The sequence below is a fragment of the Ictalurus punctatus genome, chromosome 1 (assembly GCF_001660625.3).
Source record: "Ictalurus punctatus breed USDA103 chromosome 1, Coco_2.0, whole genome shotgun sequence".
Taxonomy (NCBI): domain Eukaryota; kingdom Metazoa; phylum Chordata; class Actinopteri; order Siluriformes; family Ictaluridae; genus Ictalurus; species Ictalurus punctatus.
In genome coordinates this window covers 2,572,921-2,593,728 of record NC_030416.2, presented here as the reverse complement: position 1 = coordinate 2,593,728, position 20,808 = coordinate 2,572,921, and the positions used below count along the sequence as shown (strand labels likewise).

The following is a 20,808-nucleotide window of genomic DNA, read 5'->3' as shown; positions in this document are numbered from 1 at the left end:
AAAAAACATTACACATCAGCTTGAATAGCAAGAACACTAACACCAGAGAAAGATCATCTTGATTGTGTGTGAAAGGAACGCTTCATATACTTGCACTAATCACCTACAATTAGACAATTACACGATTAGATGATTAGTGATTACTAGGGGGAGGGTGATGTGACAAAAAAGATCATATCACGATACTCAGAGTCATCTCTATGATGCACTACACGCATCACGATATTTTACGCTTGCTAACAAACTGATAGCAAAAGAGAAGTGTTGTGTTTTTTTAATAAAAAATACGAAACGTTTAAAAAGTTGTATTACATATAATTTATATATTTTTTGTTGTGTCTATAAGAGTGAAAAATATCATTTCACAAAGTTAAAACAATCAGGTGCGTCTAGTTTTTAACTGTTTAAAAAAAAGTGTATCGCGACAATGTTTATGCGACGTTATTTTATCATTCTAATATAATACGCTATACCGACATTACACCACATACACACGTCACGCTCTAACAACACATCTTCAAGTGTTTTATTCCACTCGTACCACAGCAATTTGCCAACGTTTACAAGTTCTTTATTTATTAAAACAACAAAATGTACTTTTATTATTATTATTATTATTTTTATATAAGTTTCCGGTTACGTGTAACGCTGTGGAATGTCTCCGAAACAAGCCACTTATGTTGAATAAGCTATAAAAAGTCGTTCCTTCGCCTCTCTTTTTCTCTCTTGACGTTACTACGACAAAACAAACGAACAAAGAAAAAAACGCAGCTTGTCACGCTACCGAGAAACCGCATACGAAATGAAAACCCGCTCTGTTCTGATGACTCTCCCATGCAGGAAAACCTAACATTGCAGCTTTTACCAAATGAATACATCGCAGACTCCTTTGACAAACGTTAAATAAACGTCTCTGACGGAACACGTCGATTAATCAACACCTTCACGAGCGCTTCTACGTACTAATGTAAGACTCTCGGTACAAAACAAAACAAACAGCGAATACATCACGTTGAGACTTGAAGCGAACTTTTCGGTCTGACGCATTATAGCTGCCACTCTACCAGCTTACATAATCGAAGCGATGACGATTCAAACTTTATATGAGATTAAGGCAAAAATTGCTGTTTATTTGCGGTCACAAATATGAGAAAATGACTTCTTTTTTTTTAATGCTGTGAAATAATGTATGCACTACTTTAACTTGTCAAAAAAGAGAGAGAGAGAGAGAGAGAACAAATAATTGACTAACCTCGCCTCATCTCCATCAGGAATTCAACAATCATCTCTAATTGTCAAATTTGATGCTAATGATTGATGAATTAAACATGCCTCTATCAATTAGTCCCTGGCGAACAATTCTGCATAAAAGGGGAGATAATGTAATTACAAGGAGAGAATAATCAGAGGAAAATACGGGGTAGAGCACTGTACTCGCACCCGCATCGCCACTTCAGACACACGCCGTCAGGGTTATTAGAACTCCAGAGATAACAGGCTGACACGCCGTAACCCCGGACACACGTCTGAGGCCAACACACACACACCCATAAACACCACTGATCATGACCACTACTTTATGAAACTCGCCATTTCTCTTTAATAGCTGTTTTATACATGGTTTGATATTTGAGCTGTAAAACATTTATACTGTTCTACCACCGCACAAAGTGCACTGTGTGAAACCTTTTATTCCTCTTAAACCAATGCGCTAATTATTACACCACGTCTATAGTTACAATCCACCGTGCAAGTCCCTGTCTAAGCTGTTACTATAGAAACGATAAGATATTCGAAGGATTACTCATTTGGTACGGCTAAAACGGAACATCCCCCCCCCCCGAGTTCAGCAAGTGACACTCGGTCAAATCAACATGGCTGGTCAGGTGTCCACGAGCAAACTACGAACTTGTCTGGCTTGGCTGATTGAGTTGCGGAAAACAAAACGACAACAACAACAACAACAAAAGCAGCGCGAAATGTTGTCAAGATTCACAAGAACAAAAAGACGTTCTATCTTGTAGAGGTGAGAATTTAGACGCGATTAGCGAACAGGACAGATTAGCGAGAGGAGGAGGCCATTTTTTCCCCCTCATTCCTCCTTGTTTCTGTGGCTTTTCAGATGGCTGATGAGGCGTGCGGTCACGGGGCCGCGGAGCCCTGACCCCTGAGAGCAACTGCTGCCATTATGTACAAGTGCGGAGGATAATGAGGCGTCCATGCTAATGCAGGAGAAAGGGGAAGGGTGGAGAAGAGACGGAGGGGACGACCGGGTCGGATTGTCGGTCTGTATGGTGTGCAGTGTGGCGTCAGGGATGCAGGCCGGAACGACGCGTGACGATGTTAAACAGCATCAGTAACACTTAGTGCTTGTAATCGTGACAAAATGTCCGCTCGGAAAGTAGCCGGCTGTTAATCAAGCCACAGGTGTGTACTTTTGTACGTTATCGGTTCAGGGACTTGTCTGGTTAACGTGTAGTAATAAAGAAATGGAGAACGAAAAAAAAAAAAAAACATCCTTTGATTTCTGGAAAATTCATGTAAGGAGTCTCCGGTGTCAGAGCTTTAAGGAGTTCGCGCTTGGCGGTTCCTCGTTAACGCGACAAGCCGCGTAGATTTTTTTCTTCTTCACATTTTACACAACAATTACCACGACTAATTAACTTGAACCTCTTACAAATACGAATGACGGTTAAGAATTTTTCGCTCGTAGCGTCCGAAAGAAGGCGAGGAAAGTGTGGGGAGAAAAAAAAGCGTAACTTTTTCCACTCAAACAACGTTAAACGTTTAAATCGGCGTCGTTACAGCGTGCCAACGACGCTAAAATTCAAACTTTTGACATTATTGCTAAAACCACAAACTCTTAGAGGGCGTTAACGACACACGGAAAACGTCAAAGCATGTGTCAATCACGTCTTTACGAGCATCGTTACCGATCAAGAGCTTCGAAGCTGAGCACCGAGAAGGCACTCTCGCAAAAAAAAAAATAAAAAATACGGATGCAGTTCGAGACGGCGCTCTCAGCACTCAGGCACACGTCATCGATTAAGGCTGAATGACAGGACTATTATCGCTTTGCCATCACGTATCTGTCTGCGGCGACACTAGCGAGGCATCGTATTTAAAAACGGTTCCGGTGAGTACTTAGCAGAAAGATTAGGACGGGCCTGGTGTAGACAGACTCCTTTTTACTCCGTGGACACATGCGTTCATTCATTTAGCCTCCCGTCGTGTTCTTTCTCTATCTTTCAAACGCCTCCCTCCTAAAGCATCCCTAATGGTCTTCGGTTCTATGTGTGTGAGACAGAGAGAGAGAGAGAGAGAGAGACTGGGGGGGATGAATTACAGGCGAAAGGGAACAACAGCGCTCAGCTAGAGTGCCATGAATGAAAAATTACCCCTTTGTTCACTCGCATCAATTGCATGCCTAATGAAATCAAAATCAGATTGCATAATCAAGTGTAGGGCCCGGACTCGAGCGGAGAGCCACGGCGAGCCGCAGCCTTCTCTCCCCTTCTCTCGAGTGGAAATTAACACCAGCTCAGATGGAAGGAGGAAAAAAAAAGAAAAAAAAAGGACACCAGTGCAAAGAAAAATAAAAGTCGGCGCATGAAGAGTTTAACACTAGAATTAGTGCTCGCGAAACTTAAATTTGTCGATTACTCACCTAACATTTATTCGAAGTCTGTAGTCTGAAAATACAGGAGTTACAGCGCCAACACTGGAGACTCCTTACAGTCTCCTCACAGAAAATTTCACCATGTCAATGATTACACACGCTGATGAGCGCTCTTAAACTCTACGTAGTGGGCATACACAGTGACTAGGAAGCCATTTTCAGGCTTAAACGCGAACAAATGCAGTATTAATCACGTATAAACGAGCTCAAGATGGCGCATTTTCACGTGACGTAAACATATCTAGTATATCGATAGGTATCCGAAAAGAAAAACAGGCGACGCGATTTCGAAACATTTGCGATAAAATCTCGCGTTTTCCTTTGCTCCAGGATTTCGCGACGTTGCGACCGTAGAAATTTATGCGAAATCAAGCAAACGCCGCAGTATTCGGAGGAGGGTGCGTTTTATTTATTTATTTTTCCTTTTCAAAACGACCGCAGATTTGGACGCATTCAGTCTAAGCCCTCTCCGATGGACGAGAGTACAGGTAAAAGGTCTCGTTTAACAACAAACAACTTCGTGCGATCACGATGTTACCGATTCAAGTTGTTTTCAGCACCAAAAAAAATCGAATAAAAAACGCCGCACGTCGATGCATCGAAAAAAAATATACACCGTAAAAATCTAGCATTTTTGGTCGCAACAATCACGACCCACTGCGAAATCCCGTACGGACTGTTAAAATAAATAAATAAATAAATAGAATAAATTCCCCGGATTCCCTTGGACTACAATGGCGCTTTACACACCGTTACAAAGCCGCCCCGTCTGGCGTTTAATCATTAGTCATCCCTCCAAAACCTCAGCCTTTTCCTGGACCCACTTTTCAGACTAATTAAGCCAGGACTCAGGATTTTTTGGCCTCCATCCAGAGGTGCTGAAATTCCCAGAAGCCCTCGGAGCGCCGACACTAATGCCATGAAAGCAATTAGCCTGGACGATGCCACCGAGAACCCGTAGCAGACCGCGGATCCCCGACAGTACAGACCGTCTAATTTTTTATTAATTACCTTTAATGTAAACCCCCTAAATCCAATTACACCTTTCCCCTCACCTCGTCTCAGGGGAACTCCCACGAGGGAATACGGAGCAAACGTCTTTATTTCTGCTTGGCTAGAGACCCGGGCCGCCGTGCCTCAACCGGATCCCAGCATTTCCAAAAGATCTTAAGCACCATAACTAGAAGAATGTGTTGTTTTCGCCACACAGTAGAATAACGAAATAAAATCCCTTAACAAATAAGAATGTGTATTAACCAAGGAATAAAACATTCCATGTTGCATCAGTCTCGGTAAATGCGATGAGTTCCAGTTACAGTGTGGAAGCGATTTGTTCCTTGATACCATTGAAATGTTGTGGAACTGGAGACTCCTTCTAGAAGTTGTTAAATAAGCGTCGCCATACAGAAAGCTTCACTATATCAACAATCATGTGTTTGGGTTTGTTTGGTTTTTAAAAAAAAAATCTTTTTCGAATTTTTTTCCCCCTAAACATTGTTTTGAGTCATTGCAAGAAAAAAAAGTGGGCGTGTCTCAATAGCCGACATTGCTAAGAAGAAAATCGTAGCAGGTGAATGTAATATTACCACAAAAAAACGTTACCATATAAATATCGATGAATGAGAAGGCTAATTTTTTTCCTGGTGTGACACTACCTAATAATTAGCAGCTCCTCCATTTTTAACGAACAAACAGATCAGAGTCCCGCCCCCTCGTTTTCTATTGGCTCACAAAACTGAAGAATGTAAATTCACAGGTCAAGGTTTATCTAGAAGCGAATGCGCGTCTTCCACGTCCTTTCCCCTTCAGTGAATTAGCTTCTCTTTTGTTTTTTGTTTTTAACTCTGAGAATTTGTCTCATGTTTGGTCTGATTGCTGTTTGTGAACCGTAAATATTGGCACCTCGGCCGTTAATGGATGCAATTGGCTACGACCAAAGTAATCTAGCAGACACTGCTGAGAAAGAGAAACATTTTTTCGCTCTGGTCATTTCAATAACGATAACAAATGGACATACCGTATACCAATTACCATTTCAAGTTAAAATAGTACTTTTTTATTAGCTTCTTAAGCTTCCACATCCTATGACTGACTTATTATTACCAATGGCTGCATAGTTCTGGAAAGTTCTGGAAAGAGTTATCCCATGGTCAAATGTTAGAGCTTCTGTCCACCAGTTAAAATGATATTAACACTGGGGAAATGGGCTTTGAATGGAAAAACACAAGGTATTTCCTCTTGTTTCAGGAGGAAGGGGAGGAAAAAAAAACATATCCTGTATTCAGTCGTGTATAAAAAGCTGTATACACTCACCTGTGGCTCCGATGCCCAGCTGGAGCGTGCTCCTGTCCTTGGTTAAACCGTTGCTTTTGGGGCTAGCAGTCGGCGCTACCGTAGCCACCGCCCGAGGCGGCCTTTTCCCCGGCACTTTGACCGTCGTCCGGAGCAAATCGATCTCTTTCCCATGAACGTTCTGCATGTAATCCTTTTTTTTAAAAAAAAAAAAAAAAAAAAAGAAACAAAGCAATCAGTTTGAAAAGCCTAAAGATCGGGTTGGGGAGTTGAGAAAAAAAATTGAGCAGTTAGGTCACAAGCAAGTAGCGCTCACGATTGCTTTTTAAATATCCCACTTCCGCCAAAAAAGACACACAATTAACTTCACCTGTGTGTCTGCTTCGGCAGATTAGCAGAATTAGCCCTAACGATCGCAAATAGGCTCATTCTCATTTAAATCTGGCCATTCCATTTGGATGGGGTGTTTGCACCAACTCAAATGGGCTAAGCCAAGGTGAAAATCACCCTGATCAGCAGAAAAGAGGAAGAAAAAAAAAACCCACCAACACAACAACAAAACAAAGCGTGCCGAGATGCCGGCCCCTGAAAAGCCTCCCGCCAACTCCGTTGCGTTTTTACTGCGCACCATAAAGCACTAATTTCTTCAAAAGCCTCGCTGCTAATTACCCAGTGAGCGCTCTCATTTCACTTTATTGCAGGAATTAACAGCCAGTTCGAGGCGCAGAAAGCTATTAAGATGTGTGATTAAGCCATATTCAATTAGTTTCTGCAAACAATTTAATTGATGTAGCAGACAGAATTAACAGAAGGGGATTGTGGGACGGCTCTGCTGGCTGCAATGCAAAATTAAACAGTTTCTCTCTCTCTCTCTCTCGCTCACTCTCTCTCTCTCGCTCGCTCCGCACCCACACCGCAGTTAAATGGTGTGAGTAACTCATGGAACTTGCGTGGAAGCACGAGCCACAGGTGTCCGGACGCTAATAGCTTCCACACGAAGTAATGATGCTCGAGCTGAAAGCCGCCCGTCGTGTACAGTACATCACCCGAGCGCGCGATCGCGACGGATTCAGGACATAGTCGTCTCGTTTTCCCTCCCATGTTCTAAAACCTAAATGATATGACTTCACGACAGTTCATTAACAATGGGATTAGAACACTGATTCTCAGGTATACGATTTAAAACACCGGCACCTGAAAGAAATGATAAACAAATCGTCACGTCCGGTCACTTTTTCAGCCCCGTCTTATACGCGTTACAATTTCCGCTGCTGTCAATATGAAATATTACACTGTTTCTAGTTCTACCGTTTAAAATGTATAATATATAATAAACAGTTAAGACGTCGGACTTCTGATCGGAAGATCATGAGTTCGAATCCCTTGGGCAAGGCCCTTAACCCCCAACTTCTCAGCTGTATAAATGAGATAAATGGACGTCGCTCAGGATAAGGGCATCTGCCAAATACTGTAAAATGTAAACAATAATAATAATAATAATAATAATAATAAGTGCTGCATCAAGTACTATTTTATATACACTGGCAGCTAATCAAAGCGGGTGGAATGCGTATTGTTAAATTGACCAATTTGTATTGATTAATGTAATCATCACTATTAGAATCCTTTCAGACTAGTATTAGATGTTAATTGAATACTTGTTTCATATGTCTAACATATTACAAATATTTAACTGTATTGTTTGTAGTTTCGCTTTTACGCGACATTGTATTGTTTTATTCGACATTGAATTCGTCCTCCTCTTCTTCTTATTATTATTATGTGGGTTATCGGATACAGTATTACTAACGCTGTGGTTCCAGTCAGTACTTTCTATCCCCTGAGGTTTCTGGTTTAAGGAAACGTACGTAAAAACCCCTTCCAATCCCGAGAGCTCCACGTAAGAGAAACCGGGCGACGTCGGAGGTGTGGAGCGCGCTTACGGCTTTCTAACATCCCAGGAACTCAACTTCGGCGTGCGAGCGGAGTACGAATACGCGAACTTTCCCTACGGAAATACTGACGCTACTTTTGAACTTAAGATTAAAGTCGACTTTAGGTCGCTACATCTAGTTTTCAATTTTCTGCAAGGAGACATTCGTTTATGGAAGGAGTCTCCAGTTCAAGTCAGTTTCCCCAAGTCTTTGCACTTTTCCTCTTTCTCGATAACATGAAATATACTCGGTGTTTTTTTTGGTCGTATTAACTTCGAAAGAGTCTGGTGAAGGGACAAATCTTTACAACTCTTTATAATACGATGTTTGCATTACTTGTGCCAATTGTTGAGTGTGTATCGGCTTGGCTTGCATTTACGACATGATTTTAGTATAGAATTTTCCAGAAAACTGATATGCAATCATAGCCAAGTTTGTACTCGTGCCAAAAAATATATATAACCTTCCCAAATAATATTGTATGTATGTGTGTGTGTGTGTATATAAGTAGGCGTTCTGTTTGGTTTTATATCCAACATATCCACAATCATGCATGAACGTTTCTTTCTAGACAGGAAGTGATTGTCACTCACGTGTAAGCTGGGATGATAAGTAAGGACGCCGTTGTCGCACAACGTCACGTACTTCTTTTTCCACTCTTTATTCAGTGATTTTCCGCTCCTCTTTAGCAGAATGCCCTGCGACACAAGGACGACAGGACTGAGCGTAACTTCACCAAATGGTCTTTTAATTCAGCAGTAAACACACACATCAAGGGTTTGGTGTTAAATAAAAGTCATACATGTGTAATTTTGAGAATTTATTAGGAGAAAAAAAAAACAAAAACCCTGATATACATGATCAATCTCACAGGCAACGAGTGATATTTTGAGCGGAAACATATAGGGATGGTGTAAAGATTTATAAAGAGTGGATTCAAAATTACTGGCACCCCCCCCCCCCCCCACCAAGAGTCATATTCGCTAGTATGCGCCATAAAAGCTTCCACAGTTGAGAACAATTTAATACCAGATACTGACAGGAAATAACAAAAAATGTACATGTACATATTCCTTATTAGAGAGAGCGAGAGAGAGAGAGAGGGAGAGAGAGAGAGAGAGAGAGAGGGGTATATGTGAGATTCAGCATTACTGCAGAGGAAATTAAATAAGACTATTTATTTCCGATCTGCCTCTTGAATCTGATAATAAGTATTAGGATAAAAAGATGATTATTTGGCCTCTTCAGGATTTTATTTGTTCAAGAAAATGACATATTAATTACTAATTAAGTCGACTCTGGTACATGATTTCAAAAACCAACTAGACACGATTTTTTTTTCTTTTATTTGTTCAATTGGAATTGTTTTTTTTTTTAATGCTTGAATCTATGTGAATTTTCTTTCCTGCAGCATTTTAAAGATTTCTTCTGTCTGAATCCCCCCCCCCCCTTTCGACCTCTTTCAAATGTTTTTTACGATTTATTCTATTTAAATAATTTTCTTTCAAACTCTAGCCGACTTTTGTCTTTCCGTTGCTTGTTTGCTTTTCCGAACTTCTATTTGATGATTTATTCTATTCAAGTTGTTTTCATTCAATCTCTACTCTCTTTTTTTTGTAATGATTCCTTATGCGTTATTTTTATTCGTTTTTAATGTTGTAATGATTTCGTGTCGTGTTATGTTTTTTCAAGCTGAAGAATGATTTCTTCTATTTATATTTCCTTCTTTGGTGATCAGACTTGATCGATGATTTCTTCAAATTTCAAATGAATTATTCTGTTATAGTTTCTTCCTAATTCATTTTTAATTTTTGTGTTTCAAACCATTTCTTGTCAATTAGAGAAAAAAAAAGAAAAAAGTATTATTTCTTCAGTTCTCGATCGTTATTCTTATTCTTAGCCGCACCATTTACTACACCTCGACCGCTCCTCTCACTCATGCACATATCAATCCCCCGAGCTCAATCCGAAAGGAAGGCTAAATCCTATTTGTGTCGAGTCCCCATCTGTATGCATGAGCCTGCTGTGGTGGCGCTGAACTCGAGCAGACCTTTGCGAGCTCGGGATTAGACCGTGTGATCCGAGCTTCTTCAAAGCCCCTGGATTGTTCCCCTTATCTCCCCCTCGGTTCAGCAGGACAAATAAAGCAAGGCCGCGAGCCTGAGGGGGCCAAACACGAGCGTGAGGGGGGTCTGAGGGCTAATCAGGGGGATTAGGGCAGATTTCATGTGCTGTTTAACACTTCAAGTGAGAGCTCTGGGCCCGTGTGTGTGTGTGTGTGTGTGCAGCTTAGCTGTATTAACAGGCTAGGAAGGGGGTCGAGTCACAGGAACTGCTCATTAGGAGTCGACCTGGGGTCAACTGGGCATTAGGGTGTTTATCACACAATCACACCTAATCCTCACATCACACACTTCCACTGATCTCTCCATTCTTCTCCTGACCTCCCTACACATTTAATGCTAAATAACAGACATTCGGAATAATATAACAGTCACGGCTACATGGGCTTTCTCTGGCAGCACTTCAGCCACAGTCTGCTAATGTCGAGAATGGATTAACATTTCAAATTTTTGGTTTCTGGCACATTTTGCAGGAGTAGTGTAGAAAAAACGCATAAACGGTTAGAGAAAAGGGTTCGAGGCGATTTGGAAACTGAATTAAAAGACCGTTCTGTATGTTATTTCATGCGATCGATAAATATATCGATATTGTGATAAAATGATGTTTTCCAAGAGTATGATGTGTGTATGTAGCACCAATGTAGAACATTTTACACTAACTGCTTAATGGAAATACCACTCCGTTACATTAAAATCCACCCAAAAAATATTTAGCCCAGCCCCTTCCACTGTGAACAGTGAAAAGTGTCCTCGCTTCTTTTTTTTTTTTTTTTTTTTTTTTTAATTAATAATTTTCTTTGATTCCTGGTAGCTCTAGTATGTCATCCAGTTTCAACAGTACACAACTAGCTATAATAAAATATTATAAAAGCTTTAATTTTAATAATAAAATAAATAAATAAAAGTCTCTCTAATACTTTAGTTACAATTTGTTTATCGATGTGTGAAAAGTGAAAAACAGCACGGCAGACTGAGGTGAGAACCTGTTTTTATTTTTATGAAGTAATATTAGAAGATAGAGTGATGTAATGATTTTATATTATGTGAAAACTATGGCACACTGCCTAATTTCTACATTTGGACCCGGTGGAAAGCTGCTGTGGAAGATTAATGACGTTAAAGACACATCTGTAGACTGTCTATTGTGTTTTTGTCATGGAAAAGTCGGGGAGGTTGGTTCATGACGGGAACGTCAATCAAACAGACTTTGCTCCATAAAACAAAGTATACTATAAGTAAACTATAAGTGCACATTATTGCTCACTGTTCTAAGACGCTATCTGTCGAAGCTCAGATAATTACAGGAATCGTGGTCACGTCATTGTCATCTGTATTCATTTAACTTTGCTCTTGGTCTCTATTTGCGTGTATTGTTCACTATACAGGTAGTAAACAATCCAGATAGTCCACTTTTCTTCTCTTATAGCCCAAATAAAAAGTGTCTACATCCTGTCAGGAGACAGAAAGTGGAAGAGAGAGGGAAGGAGAGAGGAGGAGAGAGGGAAGGAGAGGGGAGGAGAACTGGGCTCTTACTGGTGATAAGCACAAAAGCTCAGTGTTGACAGCTTTTCCGTGTCGCCCCTGAGCTTTGTTGGCCTTATTTACCATTTTTACAGATGGGTGTGTGGTGAGTTTGGGGGGAAGGAGGTATGGGGCAGAGGGGGGGGGGGGGGGGAGTTTAGCCCAAAGTGTGTAATTTGCCCAGTGGGAGGCAATTATAGTCCCATTGGCACTTTGATCTTCCCGATTGTGCATTTGACTGGCCGAGCAATCAAGCCCATTGAAAGGTGTCCCACCATGACCACCTTCTCTCTTTCTCTCTCTCATCTCTCTTTCTCCGGCGGCTCAATGCAGTCCCTGCCGCGTACAATGACACTTCTTAAGAGGGATTATCTTGAAAGGATGAGTGTAATTGATATACAGTGGCAGGGAAAAGGCCTGGGGTAAGCGGTGGGAAGAACTTCTGACCTCCTCGTCAACTGTTTCAGTGGTATGGCGCTTTTACATCAGTGTACAGATGATATATATATATATATATATATATATATATATATATATATATATATATATATATATATATATCTGTAGCAAAGCTGAACCTTTTTTAAATTTCTTTAAAACCATTTAAAGTCACTGTCCTTCCACTCCTTCCACTTTGGGGTTTACTTTCACAATTAAGTCATCGTTTCCATAGCAACCGCTCATTCGCAGGGAGGTCTAGGTCAGACGCGCCACGTAATCGAAGGCTAATAATCGCCTATTCGATAAAGTGCTGCTATTTAACACACACAAACACACACAAAAAGGTGTGATAGTTGATATGATGAAGTTTTATTTATGGCACGAGGTTCCCGTGTCAGTGATAAGGCTTCAAGTTTTCTGTCATCTTCAGGACAAAGGAAATTACAAAGGAAATAAAAATTGTAATGATTGGTAAGATACTGTGGTATAAGAAGAATAAAACACTTCAGGACATGCTGTTATTGGAAAACAGTCAACTTCATGGTGGGAAGAGGAACTCAGCATGATAAAGGATGGAGGAGGTTTCCATTAATGCTGTCTGTATTGTATGTGATAGTTGTTGTTTTGTTGTTTTTTTTTGGGAGTGAATGAATTCTACATTTGTACTGCTGTCTAATCAGACTAGACAATATGGGACAACTTTTGGTAATTACGCTAATTAGGCCAAAAAGAATGCCCCTTGAAAGAATACGGACATTAATTTTTTACATGCTGGTACAATGTATATTACGCGAAAATAAAATCATTCTACGGGATGAAACTACGAGCTCATCTTGTAATATTCCACTATATTATAATATGTTCATGTACTGAGACAGAGCAAGTATGTATGGGGTTGGTGATGGCGATGCTCCATTTTCTACTGATAAGGTACCAGTTCTGGTTCTAGTTCGTCATCCCAAACCCTTCTGCAAACCATAATCCACCACAAAAGTCCAAATCTAGGGCGGCTCCTTCAGTTGATGCTGGTCTGAAATCAAGACGCGGTGATGTCATGGGCTTGGCGGCAAAGTCATTTTGTTGCCATGACAACACCACAACCGACTCGAGTGTGATTTTGAAAATTATCGTTGGAAAAAAAACCCCAAACAAACATCAAAATTAATATCCCGATGGTGAATTAATGGTGTGAAGAAGATATAACCACTTTACTGGCAATTCCAACAAATTACATGGGAGATACTTTGCTAATGCTAGTGCTAATGATAACAGAACATTTTTTTTTTTTTTAAAGCAGCTACACACTCACAGGTAAACGCAATAAATACGCATCTCTCATCTTGTACACGGGTGTAGCTCTTGCCCGTGTATCAACACTGAACTTTGGATTGAGAAAATACCAAAGTTAGGGGTACAACTATTTAAAATTCTCAATGACTGTCATGATATTATTGGCTTTCTTGATGACATCATAATTCAACTTTTAAACTCAAAATCCCAGCTGGTTATTAAAGAACATTTACTGGTTTACTGTAAAAAGCAGCAGTTTGTCAGTGGAGAGAGAGAGAAAAAAGAAAAAGAAAGAAAGAAAGAGTCCCGTTATGTAGCCAGAGGTAAATAAAAGACCACCTTGTGTGTGATCTGTGCGAGTTTGTATATAATATAATATAATATAATATAATATATTAAATCTGAGAACATTGTGCTCAAGAGCCCCATTAAAGCCGTAATCAGGACGTGTTGCACCTGCCAGGTGTTTCAGCACCACATGTTTACCTCCTTCCCTGTTGATAAACTCTGCACTCGTCCTGAAACAGCTGTGCTGCACTTTCAGGAACTCCTGACTCCTGAATCCGACACTGTACTACCATCCTGTGCCCACCAAGGATCTTGTGACTGCTCATAATTTGACACTGTACTACCCTCCAGTGGCCAACAAGAAACTCCTGACTCCCTGTAAGCTGACACTGTACTACCATCCAGTGGCCACAAAGGAACTCATGACTCCTTGTAATCTGACACCACAATACCATCCACTGGCCACCAAGGAACTTCTGATTCCTCGTAATCCGACGCCGCATTACAATCCGGTGGACACCAAGAAACTCCTTGTAATATGACACTGTCCTACCAGGCAGTGGACACCAAGGAACCCATGACTCTTTGTAATCTGACATTGTACTACCATCCACTGGCCACCAAGGAACTTCTGGTACCTCGTAATCCGACACTGCATTACCATCCACTGGCCACCAAGAAACTCCTTGTAATATGATACTGTACTACCAGGCCGTGGACACCAAGGAACTCCTGATTTCTCATAATCTGACATTGTACTACCATCCACTGGCCACCAAGGAACTTCTGATTCCTCGTAATCCGACACTGCATTACCATCCGGTCGACACCAAGAAACTCCTCGTGATCTGACACTGTACTACCATCCAGTGGCCACTGAGGAACTCCTGATAATCTGACACTGCACTACCCAAAGATAACACTGAAGGAAGAAGGAAAGAAAGAAAGATGGATAGAAGGAAAGAAACATCTTAGTAATGTTTCATATGAAGTGAATGGTGTGAATGTTGTGAAATGGAGAAAAAAAAAATTCCAGATAATTTTGACTGGCTGCTTTTACATTGAACCCCTCAGCACTGGGGACGAAAGGTGTGTTTTCCCCCCCCCCTGTGTTGTGTGTGTTGAGTGCGTTACTCACCGGCATGTGGTATGAGGTGTGTGAGGTGAAGTGCGCTCACCTGTTTGATGGGAATGGCCCTCCCACTGCCTATGCTGTCTGTTTTACACTCAGCGCTCTTTGCCTGCTCACTGGCTTTCCGCGACTGCAAAGAAACAAAACGAGTCGATCAGCGCAAAACAAAAACCCACCACAAGATGTGGACGTGAAAGTGGCAGGTGTAATATGAGTGTGTGTGTGTGTAGATGGGGTGTGTGGTGGGTTGTGTGGATAAAAAAGGGGGCAAAAAAAAAGTAGTTTTTTTAAAATTAAAAAAAAAAGAAAGAAAGAAAAGAGCGCACAAGCCAAACAGCGCAACAGACAGCAGCACACTGAGCGTGCAGTTTAGAAATGCACAAACTACACACAGACAGGACACACACAACAATTATATACACACATAAAAAACCTTCTGTTGTTTGGGGGGTTTTTCCCCCAAAAAAGTTTTGGCACCTTTTCTCTCATCACCATAGTCATTAACAAACCAGACAGACATATTCATAAATAAATAAATAAGTTCATTTGCTCCACGTCTTCTCTAACGGCGTCTCTCCGCAAACAGCCCTGAAACTCTGCTAGCAACTTTCACAAACAATCAAGGAAGTAACACGGTTAGGGTTAGACAATAAAACAAGCACTGTTTTAATTAGATCATCAACAATTAAAGTGAAATATTTTAGCGTTGGACCCTGGAGCCGTCCCTGGAAGAGTGGGGGAAATGTTAGGAAGCAGGTTAATTATTATTTAATTTTTTATACCAAAAAAGAAACCAAGAATATATAACCTCCCCAGAAAAAAAATAAAATAAAATAAAACAAAGAAAAATGATAAAATCACACACGTTATGAGTCCTCACACACACACCCACACCCACACACACACCAGACAAACGAGATGAAAGACGCTCATTCACAAAATGGAAATATCAATAGAGAAACAAGAGTCCAAGCACACACAACACAATCATATTAATTTTTAAAATTTTATTTATCTTTTTTTTTTTGCTTTATATATATATTTATATATATATATATATATTTATGTACAGACACCATACAAATCAAGTCACAGGTTCACTTGGAGAGAATCGGCAGGCCGAACCACACGGTGCAGTTCCGACGAGGACGACAGAGGCGCTGTTTTTTTTTTTCTTTTTCTTTAATAGATATACTCATATATCTATAGAATATACTTTCTATTGAATACCATTGGTAAATAAATTTCAATACAAGATATACGGCAGTCTATCATTTTTTTTTCATCTGTTTTTATCATGGTCATAGAAATGACTGTAACAGTTTATCCTTCCACAGCTTTCTGAGCAAACAGTTAATAAATAAATAAATAAATAAAATGAACAAAGAATTAAAAAAAAAAAAAAAAAAAAATTATTATAACAAACTCGATTAGACACTACATTCATACAAATCAGTGCAATCCACACCATTTTATTTCTCAGTTTTTAACCCCTGTGCTCTGTTTTATGAAGGCCTTCATAAGATTTTTTTTTTTTTCACACTCCAGCTTAAGAGCATGTGAACAAAGTCTGGGGAAAAGGAAGGGAAAAAAAATAAAACAAAACAAAGGGGAAAAACAACCTGCAATGCCTCATTGATCACAGTTGGCATTACATTTGGCTGGATTTGAGTTCGGACGCATGAGTCGATTCATGCCGAGCGTTTATAAAAATAAAAAAAAAAAGTAAAAAAAAAAAAAAGTTCGTTTTCCGAGACAACTTTGTCACCAGTGTCCGAAAGAGGAGTGTGAAAAAAAATGTCCCCCTATCCATTGTCAATCATATTGCATTACCCACATCGTCCACTTTGAAAACGAGACAAGGTGAAAACCGATCCAAATAAAAGAAAAGAATAGAGAAAGCAAGGGAAAAAAAAAAAAGAAAGAAAGAAGAGGAAACGCAAAACAAACAGATAGTATCTTGGCATGTCTTTTAGAGTCCTTGCTTGCGGCAAAAAAAGGCATCGTGATGTCATGAGTTCAGTCCTTGTTTGGGGGGTTAAAAAGCGTCTGAGGAGAAATGAGAAAGCAGTCGAATACGCGGAAAGGGGAGGGGCTTCAAGCCGAATCAATTTGATGCGATTTAATGAAGTTCGTAAGTTTAAGAGTCTTTAACTGGCTGGCATGGGACATGTCCAAGAAAGCCATGATGCATTACCCACAGTGCACTGGGAGCAGGAGACAGGGAGAAGGACACTAAGGGTAAAGCAGCATGCTTGTGTGTGTGTGTGTGTGTGTGTGCTGTATGCATGTATATATATGTGTGTGTTTGAGCTGCTGAAGAATATATTGTCGTCACACCGACACACAAGGGCCCTTTCAAAGGGTTCTGCAAAAGGAGCCCTTTTTGTTGGAAAAGAGACTGCAAATAGTGACAGGTTGACACTCACGGGACAGATCAAGTCCCGCTCTTCCAGTGCATTTCTTGTTGGTGTTTTTTGTTTGTTTGTTTTGTTTTGTTTTAAGGCCTGGAAGGGGAAAATATGAAGGATCAAAACACAAAAAATGAAAAAGATGATAAGCGAGGACTGGCTCAAGGAGTGAAATGACAGATGGCGAAGAAATTAATGAAGGGAAGAAAAAAAGAAGAGGGAAAAAAAAGGATGAGAACCCCTTTCCCCTTTCCCCCCTCTGTACTTTCACACATAAATGACGTCGTACCAATGAGGAACGTATTGGTGGCGGTTCCTTAAGTACCATGGAAGCACTGAGTGACTATTGGTGTCCTTTGCTGACATCTAGTGGCACAAAACTCACATCACTCATACACAAGCACACAAGCACACACACTCTCGCACAGGTGATGGAGGGATGGAATATATGGAATACTAATAATTGTGAGGGGGGAAAAAATGACCTAGAGAGTGATATAATTTCGTGTGGTCGCTTCAAAAATCAATCAACTTCCCTTCGCTTTTAGGTCTTGGTTTGATATGCCATTGGAAAAAAAAAAAAAAAAAACATAATAAATTTGTTTTGTATGTTTACGCCAATGTTAATTTGCTAAGCACTAATTCATTCTTCTTCCCCAAGGTCGAATTATGCACCATAATCTTTTGTCTGTCCCTTAATTATTTATGTACCGTAAATGTATTACGGCAGCATGTTTATCAAGTACCGTAATTAATTATGTACCATAAATCAAGTGCCTCAGCATATTAATTCTTTACGCGCTATAATGACGTACTTGTGGCAGCGGGGGCGTGGCCGAGCATCAGAAAGGACAGAATGATGTGGGCGGGCTGAACCGGTATATAACCAGTGACTGTTCTCACCTGTGTGACTGTTTTTCCTCTTCGCAGTTTTCCCTCGAGCGGTGAACTGTTGGGATCGATACTTTCGAGTTTCTTGCAGTTTATGAGACGCCCGCTGAAAAGCACTCACGCTAAACTATAGGCTTGTGTCCCGAATCCACCCCCCACCACCACCACCCACCTCTCTGAATACACACACACTCACACACACACACACATCTACACTGGTGCCGAAACCCAGATCCTCGATGCTGCCACGGTACTGTAAATTAAGTACCTTCCATATTATTTCCTTACGTAATGTAATTCATTTCGCATCGTAAATGAGTTACAGTACGATCGGAACTAATTAAGCACGGTAATTAATTATGTAACATCAATTAATTACAGTACTTTGTTAATTGCCGTAATAAATTATGTGCCATAACTACCTCGTATTTGCCAATCAATAGACATACCAAAGGTACCAAAGACGGACTCGAGGGCATCAATGCCCTGAACTGTACAATTAAGTACTGTTGACTCTTGACAAGAGTGTCAAACAGGACTTATTGAAATCTAAGATTTTGAGACCACACACGTTTCAGCGGATATCTTTTGCTTTCTAAAGAAAAGCGCATAGATTTCGACAGCTCGGCTTTTTTTTGTTTTTTTCAGTCATTAATACAAAAAAAAAAAAAGTATGAGATCTTAATAAGGCCACTCTTTTAAGTGCAGCTGTGAAAGAACTTTAATTAAAACAAAAAAGGAGCAAAAAAATGGATGGATGGATAGGTAGTTTGACAGAATGGTGGGTCATGCCCGTTGGTGGAAACTCCCAATTGGTGATCACCGTTTAAATCACCAGCGATGCAGAGGTCACGATTCTTGCGTGGTACGAGCACCTCTTCTCCAGTTGCGCTGGAATCTTTTGTCGCTTGAAGAAGAAGTCGGAGACCTTGCACCCCCCCTTTTTTTCCTTTCCACTTCCTACCTCCCTTTATCCCTCCCCTCCCCCCCTCCATGTCGTTGCTCCTCAGAAGGTCATGAGCTGGAACTTGCGTTCGCTCGGCCACTCGGGCACCCAGACGGGGTAGGTGGCGTGCTTCGGCTCCGCGGGCACAGGGTTTGACACTACCTATCAAGGGAGGGAGGGAGAAAACAGGACAGGGGAGCTAGCACGAGAGCCGCCAATCATCCTCCAGGGGCCTTCTGATTGGAGGACAGGTGGGAGGGGAGTTGGGCCTGAATGGACTGGGGCTGGTCTTGATTGGTTAGACTGGAGGATGAACAGGGTGCTAGCAAAAGTGTGTCCCTGTCTTTTCCTCCAGCAGAAAGCCCGCTAGGCGAACGTCTGTTAAAAGTGAGAAGAGAAGGGTGGGGGGAGGGGCTTGGCGTTGATTGGTTGATTTGACGCTGTGGCAGGAGGGGGTGGGGGCGGGGCAAAGTGAAAGACGTTTTCTTAAAAGAGAAAACTTGCAACATGCAAATGTGTCTAGGAAAGTTTTCCCTTTGTGTAAAACATTAACAGTTTAATATAGAAAGTAAAGGGCTCCGGAGAATTGAAAATAAAAGGAAAACAAAGCGGTTGTGAAGCAGGAAAAAAACAAAAACGCCGTTTTCCTCATTTCATATCATCAGTTCTAGCCTTTTCTTAACGATTTAAAATCTCTGAAGATTTCTAGCAGCTGTGATTCAGAGCAACTGGACTTGGGACATCATCTTTGGGCCTTTTTCCATGCCACAAAGTACTTTTCTCCCCCATGGGTCACCAGCCCAGTACTAGCGATTCTCAACATTGGCACCAATGAGACCTAATGGTACTCAGTGTTGGGGCTAGTGCGACACAATATACAGACAAACGAAGGGGGGAGGGGAAGGGGGGAAAAGTCAAAACAGTCTGGTTTGTGCAATCAAAACCAACATTGTGCTACTGTATTTCTCAATCTGCATAAATGTTTAATTAATTTTTTTTTAAATAATACATGAGTATCTAAACTGTATGGTTCACAAATACATTGTGTTTCTAACATTCTCACCATCATTTTTTGTTGTTTAGTACCAGTTAAAAACTTTTTATTTGTTTGTTTCAGCTGATAAAATCTGGTTAAACAGACAGCTGATCAGAAAATCTGGGCATTTCTTTCAATGACATGTTGTCAAGACTGTTAAAGCTCCACTGGTTCCAGTTTGGGGCAGTTCTACAGTGCCGTGTCAGGATGGTATCGGCATGTTGTTAAAGGAAAAAAATCAATGTCTGGATGGACGTCAGCGCAAGAGATACCGTTACCACCCCGAAATTGAATATTTTCCAATAATCGCATGTCCTAAAATGTTTTATTTCTCTTATACCCCAGCAATTTGTCAACGATTACAATTTTGTATTTATTAAAGAACGACTTGTTGTACATTTTATTCCTTTAAGGTTGCCTTTAACATCGTCAAACACCCCACCAAACAAATAGTTCCTGTTATTACTTACGTTGTAGCAGCTATAACCAGTCGTTCACTCACTAGCCTCTCTCTTTTTTAAGCTAACGTGCAAGTTGTTACAACAGAAAGGAACCGGGAACTGTTGTTTTTTTTTTTTTGTCTCACACTGGGGAATTATCTACTTACGTGTAACTTTGACATCTTTACATAAATTCAGGAACGTCTTGAAGATGAGACAAGTCCAGTTGCTATGATTTACTACTGCTAGGCAAGTGATACATTTTGCTATGGAAAGGACGGCTTTGGTAAGACTGAGCTCAGTGGCTCCCTCTGGTGTTCGCAAAAAAGTATAGCGTCCTCTAAGTGCAGATCTGCAAACAGCCCCTCTGCCATCGCTGGTTAT

At 40.7% G+C, this 20,808-nt stretch overlaps 1 protein-coding gene across 3 annotated transcripts in view; it reads right to left on the bottom strand.

Moving 5' to 3' along the window:
- agap3 (ArfGAP with GTPase domain, ankyrin repeat and PH domain 3) overlaps positions 1–20,808 on the bottom strand; it is a 133,237-nt gene that overhangs the window by 43,549 nt on the left and 68,880 nt on the right. For all 3 annotated transcript variants that reach the window (XM_017465345.3, XM_017465353.3, XM_017465334.3), the window contains exons 9-11: positions 14,747–14,830; positions 8,499–8,603; positions 5,993–6,164 (exon numbers count right to left, since the gene is read on the bottom strand). In XM_017465345.3, coding sequence (XP_017320834.1) covers positions 5,993–6,164; positions 8,499–8,603; positions 14,747–14,830 — 361 coding nt within the window. The remainder of the gene's footprint in view (positions 1–5,992; positions 6,165–8,498; positions 8,604–14,746; positions 14,831–20,808) is intronic.